The 12,570-nt window shown below is 44.1% G+C and overlaps 1 protein-coding gene across 2 annotated transcripts in view; it reads right to left on the minus strand.

Annotated features, from left to right (window-relative positions):
- slc9a7 (solute carrier family 9 member 7) overlaps positions 1-12,570 on the minus strand; it is a 55,199-nt gene that overhangs the window by 22,334 nt on the left and 20,295 nt on the right. For both annotated transcript variants that reach the window (XM_035410736.1, XM_035410737.1), the window contains exons 4-12: positions 10,504-10,580; positions 9,662-9,774; positions 8,488-8,593; positions 7,911-8,052; positions 7,222-7,327; positions 6,746-6,834; positions 2,860-2,973; positions 1,592-1,703; positions 495-648 (exon numbers count right to left, since the gene is read on the minus strand). In XM_035410736.1, the coding sequence (XP_035266627.1) occupies positions 495-648; positions 1,592-1,703; positions 2,860-2,973; positions 6,746-6,834; positions 7,222-7,327; positions 7,911-8,052; positions 8,488-8,593; positions 9,662-9,774; positions 10,504-10,580 (1,013 nt within the window). The remainder of the gene's footprint in view (positions 1-494; positions 649-1,591; positions 1,704-2,859; positions 2,974-6,745; positions 6,835-7,221; positions 7,328-7,910; positions 8,053-8,487; positions 8,594-9,661; positions 9,775-10,503; positions 10,581-12,570) is intronic.

Here is a 12,570-nt window from a genome sequence, read left to right on the forward strand (position 1 = left end):
AGCAGCGCGGCGCACGCGCACGCTAGCTGTGACGGCGAAATCCAGCGCAAACTCACAAGAGGCCAGCGCTGTCCTTTCCAAAGCTCTCGTGTTCTGGAACTGAAATATCAGTCCCACTCAACTGCAATCTCCAAAGATTACAGCAGCTTCAGTGGGCAGTGCACAGGGAAGCTCTGGAGGTGGACAACAGCTCCACCTCCTGGACAATACTGGCAACTGGCTCCATGATTAGATGACGGGAAACTACCCAGACACCCCTGGGTCCTGAGAGATAGGTGGAGGGGTAGATAGAGAGACAGAGAAAAAGTGAGAGTGAGAGAGAGACAGAAAGAAAGAGAGATGGATAGAGAGATGGAGATAGAGATGGTGACAGACAGAAAAAAAAGATTGAGAGAGAGACAGAGAGCGAGAGAGATGGAGATAGAGACTGATTGACAGAAAAGAAGAGATGGATAGAGAGACAGAGGGGGGAGAGACAGGGAGTAGCTTCTGACCTGATGTGTAGCCATGATAGCATGGGTGTGGTGCCCCCTCCAAAGACCCAGACGGTGAAGAAGACGATGAGGAGGGTGGTGGTGAACATCATCTGCCGGGCGTAGGTGGCCGTGTCCCGGATAGCCAGCGCAAACGCCATGGCCCCGCGGAGACCTGCGACCGGAAAAATACCGGAATGTGACATCAGGCAAAAAAAAATTAAAAATGAAACACCGCATGAGCTGCATTGACGGGCGACACAAATCCAAACATGGACACATTTCCTGCCGTGTGTGGCATGTGTGCATGAAGGTGTCCTTGTCCAGACAACTTGGCATAAATTGCCAGACGTGGCTGTCAATGTCTCAGGACACATCATGAGATTTCAGTGTGGGCATGGTCCATGGATTAATTTGGAATATCCAAATCCAGAAATCCCCGACCACAGACGTGCCCCAGGAGCGTGCAGAAATTTCTGGAAATACATGTGTTCATATGGGGAAAACTACCCTTCATGACCAGCACGCCCTAAATTTCACTGAAATTTAACAGGGCGGATATCTTTCAGAAACTCTGTTTTTCATGAAATGAAAAACAAACTGGATTTAGAATGGCAGGCACTGACATTCAACAAGTCTGGTTAATTAGTTTGATTATGGATGATGGTGTCATTTCACCTGAATTGCAAAATAAAAATCCTCATGGAGAACTAGTGGCATTTTAACAAATAATGAACTGAATTTCAAATAACTTCCTCAACTGACTGATCTGAAATTGAACTGTCTCCAGCTCTAATCAATTCACTCTTAGGAGGGAGCCATTTCACCCTGAATGGATGAGAAGTACCTGGCTGATCCTGCCTGGAACAACCATGGCTGTATTTCTCATACCTGCAAAGTGTTATGGTGAGCGACCATTTTGCAGACAAGATAAGCACTTGCATTCTTCAAACCTCTGTCTGAGACTCCGTGTAAAAATGACATATCTATTGCTTCTGACATATCTATTGGTTTCTGATTGGATAAAAATCTGCTATTTTCCTCACACCAGTGTGCTGTCAGGTGTCAGTCGCTGCTGGTTTGTGATTGGGTAAAATGAGAACACGTCTCCCCGGTACCTGCAAACATCATCATATGCTGGAAGTTTCCTCTGATCTTGTGGCGACGGCCCAGGTTCAAGATGAAAGAGAGGGGGTAGATGTTGCAGGCCCTCCCGATGAAAATGGCCATCTGTCGGACAGGTGGTTGAGGAATACTTTTTCCATAAAAGGATTTCCTGCTGACTTGCCCAGTTGTCCTTTCCTGTGACAGGTAGTTTGTTAATTAGATGTAATTTGAGTGAAATTTACTTTCTGACCCCTGGACTTTCCTTCTCTGGGGGTAGGGCACTAAACAGACAGATAATGGGCATACCTCAGGAAAAAAATTCACAGGAGGTAGGGCCAGGAGAAAGAGGCTTCATGACAACAGCAATAAAAAATTGGGTAGTGGCCACATTATTATCAGACTATCAGGGTCTCACTGATTTCAACCAATCATTGTTATGTATTTGCTGTGGAGATCAGAACTTTTTGATTTGGTCAAACAAGTCAGTGATTGACAGCTCCTTGTACCACCACCCATCACAAAACCTAACTCACACACCATCACTAACTGGCGACTAAAATAAACTGGTAGCGGCGATCAGATACACAAACACTGTATTAAAAATGCTTCTGAAGAAGTTCAAACAGCATTTACTCCTGCAAAGGTTTTAGTGACGCCAAAATATTTTGCTTGCATCCTTAAAACTTTATGCGAGCATTTAATCTAGTGTGCCTCTGTGCAAGTATCTCTTTATCCTCATCAGTACGTGAGCAGGCAGACTTACAAACAGAGCTGTTCGAACAGACTGTCAAAGCACAAGGATTCTGGTTTAAACCCAACATATCCCTTCATTTCTGAAAAAAGGCTGAGTTCAGAGTTCTGAGGGGAATATGACATACTTCCAGTCTCAGAATATTAGAATTACAGGGTTTTAACTGACACCTTTTTATATCTAAATGCGTTATTAACATGGGAACACACTTGTTACCTTTCTTAAACATGTTTTAACTAACAACAGGTGCCATATAAAACATGGGTATTGAAAGTTTAAAGTAGTGCATGAAGAGTGAGTTTTCTTGAACCCTATAATGGATGCATATAAAATAATGTGTCAATTAATGACTTGTTGAACAAATCACAAGCAAAACTGTGACTGGTTCAAATCAGTTTTGGTTTCACCTTGGTCACCCATCACTAGATCAAAAACCTGTAGGAAGAACCCTGTAAGTGTGAGCTCTCCCTGCAGCAGTCATGTGGTCTTGGCTCCAGCCTGATTAATTCACGCCGTGGAAAAGGATACGAAAGCCCCGATGATGAAGATGGGGCTGAAGATGTGGTTCTGGAAGGTGAAGAGAGCCAGTCCCATGTAGGAAAATATGAAGTTCTCAGCCAGGAAGTGCAGGGCTTCAAAGAGCTGGAGGGACACACACACACACAGACACACACATGCACACATGCACACACGCACAAGCACAAGCACACACACACACACACACACACACAGGGCAAGTCCAATTAATTTTAATTTTAACAGGACTACAGATTTTTGGCCTCTCAATATTTAAAAGGCCTGTAATTATTTTAGAAGCTTTTCAAAGTACGACATACCATTCCGAAATTACATAATTAATCCCTTTAAACCTCACTAGTGACTCCTCTTCAGTTTCTCACTAAATTATTTATCTCTTCCAATCTGCACAAAGCGCAAAATAAATGCCATCTCTGCCTCCCCCGAAGCAGGGTAATGCAACTGACACCATTTCAACACAGGGCACTCCCAACTCAAAACTAATCACAATCTCAGGGTATGTTTATTATTGCTGAAATTGAGCACTTTTAAGCTAAGTGAAAAGACTAATGAAGCTTAAAACAAAATAACACAATAATCTTGTCTTGCCTGTCATTCTCGTCTACACTGGAGGACTATGATGATGGAAATAAGGTCAGTGCCTATTTGTGCTACCACGGTAACCTGGATAATTTTGTGTAAACTAAACTCATATCCACATAACTGCCCACAGCAGGACCAGAGGGGAAGTGGGTATATGAAATTAAGATAAGTACAGCAAGTTCTTTAAGCATAAACTGGTGCAGTTATAAAATGTGAATATGCAAAATGAATTAATTAATCAGTATATCATATATATATATACATATATATATATATGTATATATATATATAAATAACAAAATATTAAAAGTTTATGTATGTTATGCATCATTTCAAAATAACGTGTCCTCTTGCTCTAAACAAAACTGCCAAGTTAACAACATCATTTGAATTAATGTTAGCTAGTATTTCTCTAGCATTAAGAGGTTAAAGCTTAGATAATGAAAATGTTAACTTTTCACTTTTGACAAAGATGAGTATAGAAAAATTCTTCGTTAAAAAAGAAGGCTAGAGGAGGAGGGAGAAACTGCACCACAAATAGGTTGCCATAACATTACTGTTATTGTAACAGTTAGACCTACTTACTTTAATTACATTACAGGCATTTAGCAGACGCTCTTATCCAGAGCGACTTACACTAATTGAAACTGATGAATATTATTGTGGTTAAAAATTGGGGCATTTTGGATATCAGAGACCAATGATGTTAAAGCCCTTATGTTTATGATTTTATGTGATCATGTTATCCTCCAAATCATTCTGATAGCATAAAGGTTTGTCTGTAACCGAGACCATTACTGCAAAAATTGTGTTTGGGTTCCTTCTGCATTCTGTTCATTCTCTCTGTTGACGCGAAAATTAGGCTACAGACTTCATTCTCATCTGGAGACACGGCCAACGTAAAAATAAATAAATAAATGAACTTGCAACACTTCAAACCCTCAAAAAAATGCTCAACCTGTGGGAAACACTGACTGAGTAACAATAATAAAACAACAAATGACCTCTTCAATGTTTCAGAGTGAACCTAAGTGAAAAGCAAGGAATAAGCAACAGACTATCGTGTAGTCACGATTCTGGGATTAGAAAAAATAATAAATCCTTGCTTGGCGGTATCTGCGCATTTTGCAACGAGCGAGCAACCATGAATGTACTGTTAATGTCTGGATTAGCATACAAGTCGGCACTTCACCAGGACAATCTCCATTCACATTTAAATGAGAGTGGTGGATAATCCAGTAGTGTGCTTATGTGGAAGTTTACTGTACTGACTTCGCTTTGATGGATGGCTGTGTATGTGTTTTTGATTGTATAAAAACTAGTTTATGTTTTAATTCATCCACCAAACTGTAGGACATACACGGGCTAGGCACACTGAATTTTCCCCACACAGGGCACTGTGTCTGATGATAACGGTTGTTGGAAAGTTGAGCATCTTTGCCTGCCTAAGTTGACATGCATGTGGATATTGCGCTTCAAATTTGCAGAGGATTATGGATTCATATTATTTTACAAACACCTAGAACATGAAAGCATTTTTTATTGTTCATTTTTTATAAGTACATTCCTGGCACATGAAACAGCGCAGATGAAGAGGACAAATGTATTGCTGCAGCTGTGCAAAAGGCCCAGCCAATCAGAGCAAGTGGGCGGAGTGCAGAGAGGAGACTGGAGGACCCTTTTTCACAGAACACACAGTAGGTGCCCATTTCAGGTTTCTGGAAACTTGTATGTGCTTTGCATAATGTATTTGTTATTTTTATCTGTATATTTTCATTTTTTTGCTCCAAATTCTAATTTACCTTCGCATATTTGTTACATTGTACTCTCAGGGCACCATTGTAAAAAGGTTTGCTCTCAACTGGCCTGTCTCAGGTTAAAGAAAGATCTGTCTATCTATCTATCTATCTATCTATCTATCTATCTATCTATCCATCTCAATTATGTCAGAGCGTCTCTCTTCTGTCTCGATCCATACCTCTCCAGCAGTTTAGCCCCCAGTCAGCACAGCACCAGATGTGGCTAGCCTACTTTAAACTCCACAAACATTCTTGAGCAGAAATACTTATGCACGTGTGCAATAAAAGTTGATGATGCAGAACAAGGCCATGTAGACATTGTTGCTGCTAGCAAACATCAAAAACATTCTATCCCCCTTTTCTCCCACTTTGGAACACCCAACTGAATTAATCAGCAGCGCATGCTGCTGCAACCGCCATTATCAATCCGGGAAAGCGCAGACAGGCCTGCGCTCTGCTCCAAAGCAATATCAGCCACCGCATTTTATCGCGCTGCTATCCACTCTCCTCCCCAGAGACTCCTCGCTCCTTGCATTCGCTACAGCAAGAGGAACGAATGAACTAGTGTGGTGTCGTTCGCGAACGATTCGGGAAAGAGTATTGTTTTGTCGTTCGTGAACGATTCGGGTAAGTGTACTGTTGTGTCGTTTGCGAACGATTTGGGCAAGTGTACTGTTGTGTCGTTCGCAAACAATTCGGGCATAGTACGTTCAGTGAACGAATCACTGAACTGATTCGTTAACTGAGTCTGCAAACGATAGTCAGTCAGTCAACGAATAGTTTGCGTTCGCGAACAAATCGTCTCATGAAGTGATTCAGTACAGTTCGTTCACCCAAAAGATTTGTTCTTTTGAACGAATCGTTCGCGAACGACACAACACTACTGGCAAGGTCTGAATTCAATACCAGATTGTAGGGCCCATCCACACACTACAGCAGTGCCTTTACAGCACTGGCCCTGTCAGATGGAATGTTAGGGCTAATTAAATAGTTAAGGTCAGAAGCTAGCATGAAAATTGACTGCATTTTATATAGAAAACCAGAAAGAGATACAGCCCTTGTTGCTCACATGTGCTTTACACGATGAGCCACGCAGCAGCCCTTAAAATATTTTTTATAATGTTTTAAGGTTATAAGAAGGGAGCAACAGTGCAGAGAGGAACAGCATTTTTACTGCCATGAAAGGAATTTATGCTCGCTCCCTGGCCTTCCCTTTCACTCCGTAAAAATCTGCTCTCTAGCACCCCCTATCATCAGGAAAAGCGGCCTACTACAGCTTGATTACACATCCTGCCAGGCAGATTACAGGTCCCAGACAAGCACTGACCCTCTCCCCCTTACGTTAATGAGAATATACTGAAATAAATGGAGATAAAATATATTGCAAGATTTACATTTTCAAAAAAATTCCAAAAATTCAACAGATTCAGAATATATTGCAGAATGCTCTGTTTTTGTAAAAGAGGAAATGGTGGGGCAGGGCCTGGTTTCCTTACCTGTTTGGTACGTTTGGTGGACTCCTCTGAGAGGTTGTTGTAGGTGTAATGGGCCTGGGTGATCCCACAGAACAGCACAGCCACCACACCTGAGAGACGGGCACGGGCGCACGTACAGAAACAGCGAGAGAGAGCCGGCACTGTGACATCACCACCACATACATACACGGAGAGCAACCGTGGCAACTGAAACTATTAACATATCGATACGGCAATCACTGCCGGTTGCCACATCGATATGTTGAGCACTGCCTTACCTCATATCCACTCATAACCCATAATACCTCTCTCTTTCTCTCATTTTCTGGCACTTATTCTTATAAACCTTCTCAAAATACCACCCACCCATTCACTCACTCACTCACCCAACACCCACCCAACACCCACTAATGAACTCACTCACTCACCCAACACCCACCCAACACCCACTAATGAACTCACTCACTCACCCAACCCTAGTTCCGTCTCTCACTAACCTGTGAAGCCACAGGCCTCAGCCAGTAGGAAGGTACTCCAGGACATGAGGAAGAAGAGGGCCGTTTCCAGAAGAGGGAAGCAGTGGAGCTTGGTGAACTTGGTCACGTGACTGCTGTATTAAGGAAACCTCAAAATTTTATTTAACTTTTTTGGTACATTTTATTCTACTTTCATCCCATATTTTAGAAATTTTTCTGCCAATCTCAACTGTAGGATAATCCAACCGCAAAATCTTCCTCCATCAATTCAAAAGACTAATGCACATACCCTCCGAAGCGTGTGGAGTCAAGCTGCCTCTTCTTTACGCTGCCACAAGGGGTCTGCGCGTCTTGCATCTTGTGCAGCTGACGCAGTCAACCTGCAGTTCCCCAAACCTACCAGAGGGGCTGCTATTGTGTAATGAAGAAGTAACCCTGTCAGTCAAAACCACTCATTTCATTGATGCAACCATGGCCCCCTGGTCCAGCAGGCCATTTGGCAGTGGCATGGTAACCTCAGCATTTTGCACTATAGCGCACACTCCAACCTTAAGCCTTTCTTAGGATCATGGGACCGACAATCGGTTGAGCAGAACAATGTTGAGCAATGGCTCCATCCAAGCTAATTCTTCTGGATTATACTGCGATTTAGTGGGGAAACAACATGTGGCGTGTTTTTAGGTGGTCTATGCAGGGTTTGAAAAGGATATAAGGGCGGTGACCACACCAATGACTGCGCCCATAGCAAAGGACCCACTGAAGATTCCCAGGAAAACGCCCACCGATTTGAAGAAGGCGGAGGCGTCGAAGGTGTGGGTGTTGGCTCCGCTTGGCTGATAAGCCACAATGGAGCTAATAAAAAAAGAGAAATAATATTTAACACCTTTCATCTCCAAGCACAGAATGTTAATATGACAAACTGATACAGAATGGAGGAAAAAGCTTTCCATATTAAACATGCTGCGCTAATATATTTGTTGTGTTTTACTTAAAATTTGAGGCACTGCGATTACAACGGATTCCCCACAATCATATTGCATAAGCAACTTGAAAAAATAAAAGCTGCATTTTGGTTGCTTGGCCAGCAGGGGGCACCATGATGATACGCACTGCAGAGTAGTACTACGATGGTCTCAAAGCTGTTCTCACACCACAGTGCAGTATTTCAGATATGCAGACATATAGAACAGGGAATTGTCTACTGGTAAAGGGAAAAAAACCCAAAGTAAATATTCTCTCAGTGAAAGAAACAGTGAGTGATGACCCTACAGCTCAAAAGTGACTTACGAGGACAGCACTATGGCAACGGCATCGTTCATGACGCTTTCTCCAAACAGCAGGGCGTACAGGTCCACGTCTGCATGGAGCTCATTGAAGATGGCTAGCACTGTAACTGAATTTTCACAAGCAAACACTTCAGGTTGTCCTTCATGCCTCACATCCCACATGCACACACACACAAACACACAGGAACACCTGCACACACACACACGCCAGGCCACATAAGTACACACAAAACACACACACACACATCCACACACACACACATCCACACGCACACACACTCACACACGCACACACGCATCCACACGCACACGCACACACACACACATCCACACGCACATGCGCACACACACACACACACACACACACACACACACAGGACTGCATGCACACATCGCACACACACAAATCCCAGGACTGCATGTGCACAAACACGCACACACACACACACACACACACACACACACAGGGACAAACATGCACACTTGAAAAAAGCATCACATTGTCTGACTGCCAGGACCGCCACCTCCAGCTGTCTGCACTCGGTGAGTCCTGATGCTATTTAGACAGATTCGACAGTTTGACCGATTGACCGATTGACCGTGCTGATCGCTATGAACTCTGACAGCACCTGTCAGAGGAGAACGGACTTGCCCCAAGTCAGTTTCCTGCCAAGGTTTCTTCCTATTCATTCTACCTGGGGAGTTTTTGGTAGCAACAGGAGCAACCTTGTAAAATAAACAATCCGTATTAATTAAAAGCACAAGGGGCTGGTGCACTAACTGCTTTGGACACATGGGACCTGAATCAGGCGCCGTAAAGCAGATTTAATGCGCCAACACTCAAACAGCTTTGAGGAATCCTCTTTTTCCTCCACTCCGTTCCCCGGGAGCGTTTCAGTCCGCAGAGGATGAGAGCTAATACGGAGGCCGCTCCAGCGTACGGTTTTTCCGACATCCCCCGCTCCCCCCCCCCCCCCTAAGAGAGAAAATGCGCTGCAGATGGGAAAAACACCCCGAGCATCGGCAGAGAGCAGCTGGAAGTGAAAATGCAGACTTTGGCACCGGATGAGCACCTGAGGCGCGGACACGCTTCGGTGGCGAGCCGGGGGTTCGGGGTAAAGCCGATCCGTCGCCCGGGCGACAGTAGGCGGGGCCGTGCGACAGAGGCTTGGTACCTGGGTCGGTGGCGGAGATGATTGCTCCGAAGAAGAGGCAGTCGGTGTAGTAGAACTTGCCGGACAGCTGCCCAACGGCCTGCATCAGCTTGACCACGCCGTACATGAGGTTCCTGAGGGGAAGGACATTAGAGTGGCCATGAGCACCTACTTCCTTCCTCTAAGCTTGTGACCATCTCAGTGGTACAGGCCAGGGGCAACCATACTCAGGCCTGAGGCAACCCCGTTTATGCTGGTTTTCTTTTCAACCACAATCGCACTCCCTGGAATGTAGCAAGCTGCTAAATGCTCTTCATTAGGCACTTTAAATGTCTGCTGACAGATGATTTTTCTGTCACTATGTCAGAAATAGCCATGTATGCCGTGAAGAATAAGCAACCCATATTCAGCTCTGAGGACTTTTATTCAGTCAGAATAACCAATATTTTTTTGTAATGTGCTACATGGCTAGTCATTCCCTTAGAAAGAGGTTATAGCTTTTCATTGACTTGACTATAGACTGATTGGTGAATTCAGTGGGTCCTAACTGTTGAAAACTATAGACAGCTGGTCGCTGAAACTATTTGTAGAAAACGTAATTTCAAAGACAAATTATAACGGAACGAATCATAATGGAACACACAGGCTCTTTTCAGCTTGTGTAATCAATTCTGCTCAGTCAGTAAATACAGAAAATTTAAGAGATAGATGTTTGAAAAATTCATTTTAATTTCACGCATTAACACACGTTTGACATTTCCCTATAAAACCAAACAGCTCCTTTCTAGCTTGAGCAGGCAAGCAGATAGAGAACTTTTCTCAGCTGATTTTGGCACGATCATTCAGCACAGGGACCTACTTACCCGATAACAAAACAGGAAATAGCTGTCCCGAGGAAAGCATACGTTATAATAGAGCCGAGGTTCCTGAAGAAATGTCTCTGGAAGTGAACAAAAAAATTATGTCAAAATAAAACCTGGAGACGGGACATGTAGTCATGGTAACTGCGGGCTATGCTTTTGGGTTTAAGACAGTGAGATCATCCAGCGCAGTTTGAAGTAACTGCCCTGCATACATTAACCCACTTCCCCAGTGGAGTCATGAGATTTCCCATTTGGTCTGCACTCCAGTGCTCAGACACCAGGGAGAACAGACTGCAGCCTCATTGTTAGAAAATACCCCTTCAAAATGCGTGCATGCATACACATGCATTCATACATACATACTGTATACATACATATGTGGATACATGTACACATACATACATACATGCACACACATATTCATACTGCACATAGTATTCAGCCTGAATTGGACAGAATGTTACTAGAATGTTGCTTAGAATGTACTCCCTCAACAATGTGCGCACACATAGCCAGACACACACAAACGTGTAAATAAGATGAAATCAGTGTAACTGAGAACAGAGGGTTGTAGACAGTACACTTTAGCCTACAGCATCAGCTGGGAACAGGCAGCACTGTTTGAGGAAGGGGGGTCTGGGGCGGCAGGGAGCTCAGGGCAGAACGGGGGCTCAGTACAGACTTGGGTGGTGGGGGTGGTGTGGGGAGGGGGGAGCAGGCAACCTAAAAAATACACACTTCTGTTGGTGGGCGGGGTCACAGAGCTGCCAAGCCAATGAGCCGCATCACCCCTAGAACAGGCAAGCTTTCAGCTGCATTTCCAAGTATGTGCCAGTTTCAAAGCGTGGAAATAAAAACGCTGTACACGAACAACTTCAGACTCAGTCCCTCGTGTTTTCTGCTGACCTTTCAAACCTTGTCTTACCCAACGGCCACAGGGCAAGTGCGTATGCCTCATATATGATATCATCAGAGTTCACCAACGTACCAAAACTGCAAGTCTGCAGAGTGTGAACCACCTTTATTCCATATGGGCATTTGTTCTTTTTTTTTTAGGGGGGAGGGGGTTGGGTTCACTGTGAGCCACAACTCACACTCAGAAGAATTTGTAAAAAGATTTTTGAGTGGGGAGGGATTTTTCTGCCATTCTTCCTACCCCCTGCAAAACATTTTCATTGGAACATGTCCAATGGGGCCAGTTAGGAGCGTGGCCAGGGCTGTGGAAAACAATACAGCTTTATCAAATAGGACAGACGAGGCTTCCTCCAGTTTAGCGTGGGCTTCTGAGCTGATTCAGCGACTCCGATCCCTGGCAAAAAAAACCCCCAAGGAACTGATGCAGCACATTTCCTCGCTTAGCGGCCATGTGTCTCGTCACCTCCGAAGCCAAAACGGATGCGCAGAGGGACGCTACACCGACAGATCACAAGAGAAAACGACACCTGCAAAACGGCAGTTATGTAAACTGTGGGGGGGTTACTCATTGTACATTGACATTTAACCCCCCACCCCCCAAAAACAACAAAAAATTTTTTTTTTAATTTGCTGACAGGAAAAGATGTCTGACATCATATTGTGAGGAAGTTTCCAGAATCTCAAAAGAAGCCTCAGTCTCTCTCAGTCCCAGAGACTCAGGGCCATTACCGACTGATCTACGAGCCGCCAGTGGAGGATTACAGCTTACAACAGCAATCTTCATTCGCTCTGTGATGCAGTGTAATGTGCTTCTCTGATGACACCAGCGGTCCACTAAAGGGGTTTAATATCAGTTCTGCCGAAAGCAGGAGGAAGGAAGAGTGATTACAAAACAGTAACTCTTCACGTTCAAGCCAAAAACATAAAACTGATAAGGAGAACTGGGCTTGTAATTCAGAGGATTCAGGCTTGATTTGCAGATTTCCAGGTGGGGCACTGCCATTGTGCCCTTGTGCAAAGGCACTTAACCGTCACTGCTTCTGCTAATATCTAGCTGTATAAATGGACTGCACGTGTAAAAAAAAAAAGCCCACGCAGTGTAAGTAACTCTGGAAAAAAGTCTGATAAATGCCTAAAATGTAAAAAAGACGA

Source organism: Anguilla anguilla, chromosome 3, assembly GCF_013347855.1.
Source record: "Anguilla anguilla isolate fAngAng1 chromosome 3, fAngAng1.pri, whole genome shotgun sequence".
In the NCBI taxonomy this organism is placed as follows: Eukaryota; Metazoa; Chordata; class Actinopteri; order Anguilliformes; family Anguillidae; genus Anguilla; species Anguilla anguilla.